General features: G+C 43.8%; 1 protein-coding gene across 2 annotated transcripts in view; it reads right to left on the reverse strand.

Annotated features, from left to right (window-relative positions):
* The window catches only part of mettl24 (methyltransferase like 24), a 133861-nt gene that overhangs the window by 59112 nt on the left and 62210 nt on the right, over positions 1-12539 (reverse strand). For both annotated transcript variants that reach the window (XM_069887593.1, XM_069887592.1), the window contains one exon: positions 4638-4768. In XM_069887593.1, coding sequence (XP_069743694.1) covers positions 4638-4768 — 131 coding nt within the window. The remainder of the gene's footprint in view (positions 1-4637; positions 4769-12539) is intronic.

Genomic DNA, 12539 nt, shown 5'->3' on the forward strand with positions numbered 1-12539 from the left:
AGGCTTGGGACACATTTGATCCCACTTCTGACACCCTGTTCATTATTGCATGCTTAATAGCGATTCGAGTTGGCCGTGAGGTAAACCAAATACATTACTGAACACAACCAAACATGCTAGACGTGGAGAGAGAGAGAGAGAGAGAGAGAGAGAGAGAGAGAGGGAGAGGGAGAGAGAGAGAGAGAGAGAGAGAGAGAGAGAGAGAGAGCGCGCGAGAGGGAAACTATGCATCTGTAATCACAGATCCCTCTGTTCTACTGCAGTCTTCAGTGTCCCACCATTTACCGTTTATGTCCTACCTTTGTCCTTCCAAAATGTAACACTTCACACTTGTCTGCACTAAATTCCATCTGCCATTTTTCCAGCTGGTCCAGATCCCTCTATAAGCTTTGAAAACCTCTTCACTGTCCACAACGCCTCCCATCTGAGTGTCATCTGCAAACACGCTGATCCAATTTATCACATTATCATCCAGATCATTGATATAGATGACAAATAACAAAGGTCCCAGCACCGATCCCTGAGGCACACCACTCGTCACAGGCCTCCAGTCTGAGAAGTAATCATCCACCACTACTCCAGTTGTGGAAAGCGGGATCAGATGCAGTTTCCCACTGATTGACTTTTTGTCTCCAAGACTTGACTGTGAATCCAGCAGGTTGGGAAAGATGGAACACTGGAACTGATTGGAGTGATTAGTAGATGGGCATGGAGGCTTGATATCAGGCAAAAAGGAAGAGAGGGTTGTCCATCAACATCTTATAAGGAAGAGTGGGAATGAATTTGTGTGGAGCACAAATGCCAGCAGGGTTGGGATGAATTGTCAGCTTTTTTGAAGTTTACGTATTTTATGTACTAGATGAACATATTTTGTGACATGGGACAGAAGAAATTGTCTCACCTCTGTGAAAACACAGTGCTGGAGAAACTCAGCAGGTCAGACCGTGTACTTCATATTGCAAAAATAAAATTCCAGAACCAAACTTTCAGGCTTGTGTCCTTCATCAAGGTATGAGCAAAATGTAGACAGGCGCCTACATGTATCTTCATCTTTGTTATGTAAAGGACACTGTTTGACCTGCTGAGTTTCTGCAGCACTGTGTTTTTACTTCAATCACGGTATCCGTGATTTACTGTTGTGTTTTACTCTTGCCTCACCTCTGGCCTTTTGATACTTTTATACTCTTACCTACTGTTTTTCTCTTACCTACTGCATCCAGTAGCCTGGAGGTCATCAAATATCTGCCAAAGCTTAACACCCAGCTACAGATAACTTCCATGTGACTGGCAGCTTGCCCCAGTCACATGGAAGAAGATGGCAACTAAGCCTATGGTCTTCTCAACTTCATCCTTGTTTCTATCAATTATAGGGATCAACCCTCCATTTATTCTCTGCCCTTTCATTAATTCCGTCTTGCTGTGACACACACGACAGCAACTGGCCTTACATTCCAACTTTGACATAGAGGAGAATCCCCGAGACCCCTAACAAAAGGAATATTCAGACAAATTTGATGCTGAATCCGAGAAGGAGGCACTACAAGATAGCTGGTAAAACAGGTACATTTTAAGAAGGATTATCCAGGAGGAAGGAGAGGTGGGCAGGAATTCAGGACTTTTAGGCACCTGATACCAGAGCTTGGTCTCATTGTGCCTGTGACGTTCGGAAACGTCTCAGCTACTCAGGCTTAGAACTGCCTGCACGTTTGGTGATCGGCCTGAAGCAATAAAACTTCATTCAGTTATTCAAAGATGAAGAATTTGTTATTTTTGGACCTTGGCCTGACTATATCTGAACTTTTCAGGATCTGTAAGGTTAAGATTGCAAGTAAAGCATCTTCCTGCATTAAAATCTTGAATGTGCTTAGAAGACTACTTATTATTTCTTCCTGCCCTTCAGAATACTGACTTTTTTTTTAGCCAAGTCCTTTCATCTCAGGAAATAGCTTGCATTTCATCTTAACCTCATTTTGTGCAGTATTTTGAACTCCCTCCACATGAACCATCATCAGCGGAGATTGTTTTTTTCTCCAGAACTCATCTTTAGATATTCTCCAGTGTAAGGATGGGGATGAAGGGATGGTATTGGGCTTCCGGCGAAAACCGAATCACTGGAAGATTCCAAGAGGTGGGAATATGAAACAGACTGAGGAACGCTGCAGGTAGCAACAAATCAAAGTAATGTTTTTCCACGCACACCAAGCAAGTTTGATGAGTTGATCTGAGGTATTTGCTGAGATTTCTCACCGAGTGCCTTGGTTGAGTTGGGCTCTGTTCTGATGATGGTGTCCAGCAGTGAAGGCTGCCACCCCCCGGCCCATCACGAACTGTCTCTTTCTGGGGATTCTCCAATTGATCCCAGCATCCCTTGCTTTCCCCATGACCTGTACATCCTTTTACCCTTTGATTAATTATTCAATACTCTGTTGGAAGTTATTATTCCAACCTGCTTTCAACACATCTTCAGGCAGTGCATTCTCAATTCACAAATTTCACTGCAGAAAAAAAACGCTCGGTGCATTGCCCTCAAATTCTTTCCTAAAGATCTCAAATCTGCCTCTTTCAGTGATCAGCTTCCTGCTGCTAGAAGGAGCTTCAGCTCCATCACAACACAGTGGGATTTTAGACCCTTCCATTAATTCTCCCCTTAACAACTCCAGCTTGTAAAATCACTGCATCCTGATGGTGCAACAATGCCTATCAGGATAGCTTGTGAAAAGCCGCTGCCTTGACACCACTGAAACCTTCCAACCACAGCCCACCAGAGTCGAAGGAAGATTATTTCACAATTTCCTGGGTCCTGGATCTGTTCCTTACAAATACTCTTAACCTGGCAAAGTTTACATCAAAGAGTACCCTGTTTAGATTAAGCACAACAGCAACGTTAACAAAACCTGATGCTGTCAAATTGAAAAGAGTCTGGAAAATTACTGGGGATGTACGACTGGCTGGGAACCCAAGGCTGTGTGTGATAGTACAGATTCTATCACCAATGTGTACAGATGGTAGTGTAGGATGACTGTGATTGGCTGAGAGTGTCGCCACACCTACTGGCAGGTCTTAAAGGATTGCTCCTAGCCAGACCAGGTCATTCTGGACTAGTCGACCTACTTGTGATATGCTCCAGTCTTTTAGTTAATAAAAGCCTTGGTTTGGATCAACAAGTCTTTGGTTCTTTCGACGCGCATTACACTGTGAACCTGCGAATTGATCCCAAGAGTTTAGGAGCATTGCAGGCTGCACTGTCACAACATCCACATAATTGGTGTCAGGGGCAACAAGCTCACCAATGGCCCCATAGTTTCCCTGGAAGGAGGCAACCATGGAGTATCATGGGGATCAGTCCTTGGGCTGCAATTGTTCACTATTTATTTGAGTGGCCCAGAGGAAGGACCAATATGTGAGGTTTCCAAATGTGGCAATATGTGGCACGTTTGGTGTGGCAGTTGAAGCAATGCTGTTACAATGCCAGCAGCCCGGGTTTGAATTCGGCGCTCTCTGAAACGAGTTTGAACATTCTCCCCATGTCTTGGGGGGTTTCTTCCAAGTGCTCGGGGGTTGTACATTATTTGGGTGTAATTGGGCAGCTTGGGCTTGTGCTGCATGTCCAAATTAAAATGTGAAGAGGCATGTTGCATGGAGGTTACTGTGATCTGCATGGGGATATGGACAGACTGAATGAAGTGGACAAAAGACTGGCAAATGGAGTTTAATGCAAGATTGTGCGCTTGGCAAGAGAAATCAAAAGGCAGATTATTATACAATTGGAGAGAAACTTCGAGTGGGTGAAGTGCAGAGAGGCGCAGGTGCTCCATTGGACCAATCACGAAAAGCTAGCAGGCAGGTCTTACAAAGGGTTAAGAAAAGTCAACATAAAAGGATCACTAATGTGGCAGGTCCTACAAAAGAAATTCACAGGCAAATTCCTGGGATGAGAGGGTTGGTCTACCAAGGGAGACAGAGTAACTTGGGCTCATATTCCTTGGAGTTTAGAAATAAGTAGGGCGACCTTATTCAAACCTTTAACATCCTGAGATGGCTGGACAGGGTAGAGTTTGGGATGTTTCCCCAGATGGAAGAGTCTTTTATAAGAGACAAAACTGCAAGATCAGAATCTATTGTTATAAACATGTCACGAAATTCGTTGTTTTGCGGCAGCAGTACAGGTGTAAATATTGCTATAAATTTACATTTTATTAAAATAAATAAATTAGTCCAAAACAAGAAAAGAGAAAGTGAGGCAGTGTCTGTGGTTCACTGTCCATTCAGAAACCTGATGGCAGCGGGGATGTAACTGTCTTTGTGCAAATGGCTGTTCATCTTCAGGCTTTTGTAACTGCTTGATAAGGGACTGGTCATTTAAAACTGACTGTATATACAGTCATTTCTTCTCACAGAAGGTGGTGAGTCTCTTGAATTCTCTGTCATGGCAGGGAGTGGAAACTGAATCATTGGAAATATTTAAATAGATGGGGAGAATGTTTGATAGATCGAGGAACAGAGGTGCATGGAGAAATGGTAAGAGAAGTTGAGTTGAAGCTAAGGAAGGCATGGATGAGTTGGACTGTCGGGCCTGTTTCATTGTGTGCTCTAAATTCTTGAAATGAGACGTTTGAGCCTTTCAAAACCACACCTACCCCATTGAGTAAATCCGGCACTGTCGTCTGTGGATCTGTTGAACAAGGTGAAATGTATTGTCCAGGCAGACAGGCCATGGTTCATCCGAGCTGTCCATCAAAGCCCTTTCATTCACATTGGTGCAAGGAACCTGTTCAGTGACAAAAGTTAAAAGTAAAACATCTCCAATAACTGTCCCAGTCCACCCATTTCAATGCAATGGCCAGGAAAGCGTGATTACTTCCTCAGAAACCTGACGAAATCTGGCATGTCACCTGCAATCCTCCACAACTTCTACAGGCGCACCAGTGAAAGCATCTTTTCGAGGTAAAGGATGTGCTCTGCCCAAGACCGCAAGAAACTGCAGAGGATTGTGAACTTGGCTCAGTCCATTATATACATCCCCCTCCTCTTCACCGATTCCATCAACAACTCCTCCTGCCTGTTAAAAGATTCATCTCCCCCCACCCACACTTTCTTCACCCCTCCTGTTGGGAAGAATGAGATCATGCATCCGTGGATTCAAAATCAGTTTATTTCCTACTGTAATCAGACTCCTGAATGAACCTCAAAACAGTGCCATGCTTTGCTCCATATCATCTGATCCCTGTCTGTAACTCTGCACTTCTATACTGCGTCTTGCTTGTGGTGCTATGAATGGGAGGTCTAGCAAAGCAAACTCTATCATTGCATCTTGGTACAAGCGACATTAAATATACCTGATCTCTTATCATGGATTTTGAATAAACGATGTCAATGGTTGGTGTTTAAACAGATGGAGGCCCCCATCCACAGAGCAACATGTCTATGATCTCCTGTGAGGTTGAACAGATGACTTAAACTGGGTGAAGTTATAAATAGGTTATTAGCAGCCTGAGAGAGCAGCTTATTAATCACAGTCTATGGAAGCACAGAGGTTACATGCTTGGACTAGTAATTAATGAAACAGACCTCATCAAGCTGTCAATATTAATTCATCTATCATTTTAGATTTATTAGCTCTTTTTCTATATAATGGCATATTGTGTTATTTAATTTATGCCTTTGTTGTTTGCGTACTTTACGTACCCGTGTGGTTTGCGTACTTTACGTGCCCGTGCGGTTTGCGTACTTTACGTACCTGTGCGGTTTGCGTACCTTACTTGCCTGTGTGGCCACTGCAAGTATGGATTTCACTGCACTTGTACATTGTGGCTGTGCATATGACAATAAACTCTCATATGCTCAAGAACTCTACCCTGAATCACTGTGACCCACTTGTGATTCCAGTCCCTTGGCAATGGCAATGAGGTTGATTGTTAGTGGATCACACCAGACTAGCAGAGAGCATCACAAGCAACACACACACACACACACACACACAGCCGTGCAGACACACACACACAGCCGTGCAGACACACACACACACACACACACACACACACACACACACACACACACACACAAATATACACAGATACACTCACAGAGACAATCAGACATACATACAAACTCAGACAGACAGATAGACAGCTGTGCAGATACACACAAACACACATATATACAGATAAAGATACACTCACGGACACAATCAGACACACACACATAGACACACACCACTTGAATAATTAATGCATTGTTCCCCATGACAAGTCATTAATTTACATTTATGTTGTCAGTTATATAAATGCAGATTACGCACACTGTATATACCCCAGTCTCTTTTCAGTGCCAACTGCTCAGTCCAAGAATCCACCCTGCTCCAGCTCCCTCAACAGCCCTTAAGGCTAGAGCTAGATGAGGTCCTCACCCAGGAAGAGACATATAAGGCAATTGAACAACTGAAAAGTGGCAAAGCAGAAGGTATGGATTGAATCCCCCCCAGAGGTCTGGAAGGCTGGCGGTAAAACTCTGCATGCCAAACTGCATGAGTTTTTCAAGCTCTGCTGGGACCAAGGAAAGCTGCCTCAGGACCTTCGTGATGCCATCATCATCACCCTGTACAAAAACAAAGGCGAGAGATCAGACTGTTCAAACTACAGGGGAATCACGCTGCTCTCCATTGTAGGCAAAATCTTTGCTAGGATTCTCCTTAATAGACTAATGCCTAGTGTCGCCGAAAATGTTCTCCCAGAATCACAGTGCGGCTTTTGCGCAAACAGAGGAACTACTGACATGGTCTTTGCCCTCAGACAGCTCCAAGAAAAGTGCAGAGAACAAAACAAAGGACTCTACATCATCTTTGTTGACCTCACCAAAGCCTTTGACACCGTGAGTAGGAAAGGGCTTTGGCAAATACTAGAGCACCTCGGATGCCCCCCAAAGTTCCTCAACAAGGTTATCCAACTGCACGAAAACCAACAAGGTCGGGTCAGATACAGCAATGAGCTCTCTGAACCCTTCTCCATTAACGATGGCGTGAAGCAAGGCTGCATTCTCGCACCAACCCTATACCCCAGGTACCTCTCATTCACCCCGGGATATTCTGAGTCTCCTGCGTGATGGTGGGGAATGTAAAATGGTGCATACATCAAATCTGAAACTAAATGAGGCAAAACTGATCAAACTGTCCTGTCTGTTTCATACTTTGTGGCCAATGTTAGAGGGTGACAAGCCTCTAACATTGACAAGAAGATTATTTGAGATCTGAACCCAGCCCTAGGCATGGGTGGCTCATTTCAGTGAAGGTAAAAACCAGAAAAATATGGTTTTATTCTCCTTTAGGCTCAAAGGCCTCTAGTGCTGGGGATCTGTTTCTGCAAAGGTTCTGTCTATGGTCCCCAGTGGAGCTCCATCCTGCTCCCATTTGGCTATATGCTTCCATTGAGGAGAAAAGATATCTGCTATTCGGTACTGTCTGCATGGGTTTTCCCCAGGGGCTCTGGTTTCCTCCCAACATTTGAAACGTATTGGGGATGTAGCTAATTGGCTGAAAATTGGGCAGCGTGGACTCATGGACTGAAATGGCCTGTTACCATGCTGTATGTCTAAATTTAATAATTTTTTAAAAAGAAGCAGATTTCAGGACACGCCATCCAAGGCAGGCCAGTCTTGCCTCTCCAACCATGATCAGAAGTTCTGGTTTGAGGGTGCCCAGATGGAAGATGAGGTGCTGTTCCTCCAATGTTCAGATGATCTGGTGCCTTGTCAGCACAGAGCAGAACAACCAGTATAAAAGCTCCAAAACATGAGAGTAACCTGAAAGTTATCAACTAACCTGCTGCATCTGTAGAAAAAAAATTAAAGGCAGTCAATGTACAATGGTGCAAAGCACGACATCTTTAAACTTGCAAAAGAAAGTGAGAAAACACAATTAACTGAACAATTCATGGTTAGTGCAATGTTATTACAGAACCTGCGACCTGGGTTGAAATTAGGCACTCACTGTGAGGGGTTTCCATGAGCTGCATGGGTTGGATTTCCTTTGGATGCTCTGGTTTCCTCCTACCCTCCAAAAAATGTATGGGATTTGCAGGTTAATTGGTGTATTTGGGTAGCACAGGCGTGTGCACCAGAAGGGCCTGTTTCTGTGCTGTATATATTTTTTTAATTTTAGGCATACAGCAAGGTAACAAGTCATTTCGGCCCATGAGCCTGTACCACCCAAATACACCCAATTAACCTATAACCACCCTTACGTTTTTGAAGGGGGGGGAAGAATCCAGAGCAACTGGAGGGAACCCATGCAGACACGGGAAGAACTTACAATCTCCTTACAGACAACGCTGGATTCGAACCTGGGTCACTGGCGCTGTAATAGCATTGCGCTAACCACTAGGCTAACTGCGCCACCTCTAACTTATTTCTAAATTAAAAGTAGATTCATTTCAAAATGACTGTATGCTGAGTGGGTCTTCCTTTAGGAACTATGTACACCATGTGGTGTAAGTTTGGATGCATTGTATCAGCCACCTATTATTTTGGTTTTGCTCTGCACAATTTTGGTCCTTTATTTGGAAAGGGTAGACAGCTCAGAAGAGATTCACCAGGCTGATTCACGGGATGAGGGGAGTTGCTGTGTACCGAGCAGCAATAACAAAATAGGTCTTTATTCCTGTGGGGTTAAGAAGAATGAAGCCCGACTTTATTGAAGCAGATGAAATTCAGGTGAGTGCGGCAGAGTAGATGGGTAGTGAAGCAATTAGTGCCACACTATTACAGTGTCCGCGGCCCAGGTTCCAATCCAGCACTACGTTCTCCCCGTGTCCACATGGGCTTCCTCCGGCTGCTCCGGGTTCAGTTTCAGATTTATTGTCAGAGTACATGCATGACACCCTGAGATTCTTTTTTCTGCGGGTGAGGCAGAATTACCACTTATTGGCAGTGCAATGAAAAACTCTACACAGCGTATACACGTAAACAAATAACAGTTCTTCCCACGTTCCAAAATCGTACAGAATTAGTTGGTCACATGGGTGTATTTGGCCAGTGCGGGCTTGTGAGCCAGAAGGGCCTGTAACTATGCTGCATTTCCCAATTTAAAAAGTAATCTTTCTACTGTGGGTGAGTCTTAAACGAGGCAACCAGGTTGCAAGATGAGGGGGTAGGCTGCAGGCTGCTGGTGACTTGCGGTTAAGGACTCACACAGGCTGCAGGCTGCTGGAGATGGGCTCAAAGGAACCAGGATTCAAGGGGCTGCTGAATGCAAGAAAACCTCCCAAATGGCCTCGGGCACTAAAGACTTCCTGATCGTATCATAAAACCATAAGACGTAGGAGCAGAAATAGGCTATTCAGCCAATTGAGTCTGCCCTGCCATTTAATCATGAGCTGATCTGTTTTCCCACTCCCTTCTCCCCATAACCTTTGATGGCTTGGCTAATCAAGAACCTATCAATCTCTGTCTTAAATGCACTCAATGGCCTGGCCTCCACAACCACCTGTGGCAACAAATTACACAGATTTACCACCCTCTAGCTGAAAAAATTCTAACACATTTTTGTTCTAAGCGGATGGCCCTCAATCCTAAAGTTGTGCCCTCTTGTCCTACACTTTTCCACCATGGGAAACAACCTTTCTAATCTACTCTGTCCATGCCTTTTAACAGTTCAATATGTTTCAATGAGGTCCCTCCTCAATCTCCTAAATGCCAATGAATACAGGCCAAGAGCTATGAAATGCTCCTCATATAGAATCATAGCACAGAAAATAATCACCCTTTCATTCTCAGAAGCTTCCTAGTGAACCTCCTCTAAACCATCTCCAATGTCAGCCCATCTTTTCTAAATGAGGAGCCCAAAACTGTTCACAATACTTTAAGTGAGGTCTCACCAGTGCCTTATAAAGTCTCAACATGACATCCCTGCTCTTAAATTCTATTCCTCTTGAAATGAATGCCAGCGTTGAACTTGCCTTCAAGTCCAGCACGAGGACTCCTAGGTCCCTTTGCATCTGAGAATTTTCAATTTTTTCCCATTTAAAAAATAGTCTGCCTGTTTATTTTTCTACCAAAATGCATGACCGTACTCTTTCTGTTTGGTCCTGGAGCTCAGGCTGCCAATGGTTTGAACAGGAGTCTGTGCAGCTGCAGACGCTCCAGGAGGGCTGGAGGTGAATCCATGAACACTCAGTGTCTTTGAAGGGGCTCTCTATTGCTTCTCTTTCTCTTATTGTTAGGGGTGCCAGGCATTGCTGTTGCCTTACAGCAGACAAATGTTGAAATATTTCATGTATATTACATTTTTATGTATTACAACTTGACAATAAAAAGGATCCTAGAACATAGATAATTTATTTAGAGGAATTTATTTTCTGAGAGCATCATGAATCTCTGGAATTCTCTCCTCTTGAGAGCTGAATTGAGAGCTGAGGAGGCCAGATAACTGGGGGCATTTACAAAGGAAGTAGATGAATCAGAAATTGGTTGCTCTGGGGAACTAAAACAAACGAGTTGAGGGCTGTGGCCAATCAGCCAGGGTGATATCGAACGGTGGGGCAGGATTGAGGAGTACCCTACTCGTGCAGTTATTTTATTATGTCCTTATTTAATATTAGACATCAATAAAAGAATTTTGTCTGGAAACTCTATCCTATTTATGGGCCTTGCTGACGGCAATAAAAAGAACCTCCAGATGCTGTTTAATTCTTTACGGACAGATGAACAATAAATGTACATAATGTTCTTTCCATGTCAGAGGTAATTTTTTTCTATGACCACATCGTTTGTACAGTGATCAGAACATCAAATAATTTTGTGATGAGTGAGTGGTCGGCGAAGCTATATCTCAATATAAAGAGCGAGAGTCACCAGCACTGATCTTCGGCCAAAGGGCGCAGGGTCTGCTGGGGATTCTCTGCTCACCGTGCCTGGCTGCCAGACGGACTGAAACTTCCAACCAACTAGCAGTTGGGTGGGCTTAGTGATGTCAGGCTTTCTTCGGGTGGGGCGGAAAGCCAGGTCACTGGACCTACAGGGTCATCTACTTGCTCCAACCTGCTCCTCCAATGGCCCACTTCACTGTATGATTCTCCAGGATATAAATTCATTCTGTTGCATGCACCAAGCACAGGATGGTGACACCTGCTTGTGGAGAACAGCTTTTGAAATTTGCTTCCACCAATTCTAATGATATCAGATTTGACATGGAGTTCATCAGTGGCTAGAGCACTGGTCTTGTAAAACGAGAGGTCGCGTGTTCGTACCTCGCTGGGGCCTCATTTCTGTGAGGGGCACTGGACAAAGTGGCGACTCTCTGTCTTCCTTACAGAAGACAAAGTTAAAGAACTTCATGTATGCTACATTCTAAATGGAGTATTACATGACAATAATGGAATCTTTACCTTTACCATATCTGACACACAATATATACAGCAGAATTGCATTTCACCTTCAACAAATCCTGGCAAGCCCCTCTGGGGGTGAGGGGGGGGTGTGGGCAGAAAGATGGGAATCCCAAACATGGACAATCCCATTATCCCTCTTGATTTAATCCAAAATCGAGTCTAGTGGGATATTTCTAGATTATTTCACTGGAGTTACAATAGGAAACATCCTGGAAATGGCTCCGATTTTTAGTTGTTACCAGTAATACAATTTATCTCAGCTCAGGGAGGCATTTGGAAAGGTTCAGAATCAGAATCAGAATTTTTATCATGAACAAATCATGAAATTCATGATAATGCCTCTACAGAACAGATTGTTTGAGCCTCAATGTCATTTGAGACTGTTAACAATCCAGGATATTTCTTAACAGCTGGTCTTCAACTCCCTGAGCTGCGGAAAGGGGATTTCCATTCGCTGAGAAAGTACTCACTGCCGGCTGACCTTTGAAAGATGTCCAGATCGAAAAGTTGTAGGCAGCTTTTACCAGGATATCTTGTGTTGGTCATTTTTTTGCCTTGCTGAACATTCTGGGCATTACCCTTCCTATCTTTTGCATCTTAAAATTGCTTGAGGTTTCCTTCTGAAGTCAGTTAGCTCATCAAATTTCACATGTGGGTAAGTCCTTTGATGTGGGAGGTGGCTGCTATGCAACCGGGAGCAATTGATGCTTCATCTGTTCCTCAATGCATTGGTGGGTTCTTCACCTGCAGAGTCTGCTGGTGAGAACCTGAAGAAGTCATGGTTTCACTGACTAAAACTTCCAAGTTTATTATCATCTGACTGTACACATACAAGCAGACAAACCAGCATTTTTCCAAACCACGACACATACACGTACATGCAAAATGAATTTCTCACACAGTATATAACAATCATATACATACTAAAAATATAATATAAAATAAATTTTCAACAAATATGTTGGAATAATTTACTCCATTTTATTTATAGGAGACCCAGAGTGTGAATGCCAGTAAAATACTAACCCCTGTAGCAGCCGCTTGTTAAAGTTACTGTGGTGATATGTATGTACGACTGTGTATGGGTAGTTGGCCCCCCCTCTGATGACTCGCTCTCTAGTAACTCTTCCCCTGTGAACTGGCCATAAAGGTCGACCTCCC

Source organism: Narcine bancroftii, chromosome 6 (genome assembly GCF_036971445.1).
Source record: "Narcine bancroftii isolate sNarBan1 chromosome 6, sNarBan1.hap1, whole genome shotgun sequence".
Classification (NCBI taxonomy): domain Eukaryota; kingdom Metazoa; phylum Chordata; class Chondrichthyes; order Torpediniformes; family Narcinidae; genus Narcine; species Narcine bancroftii.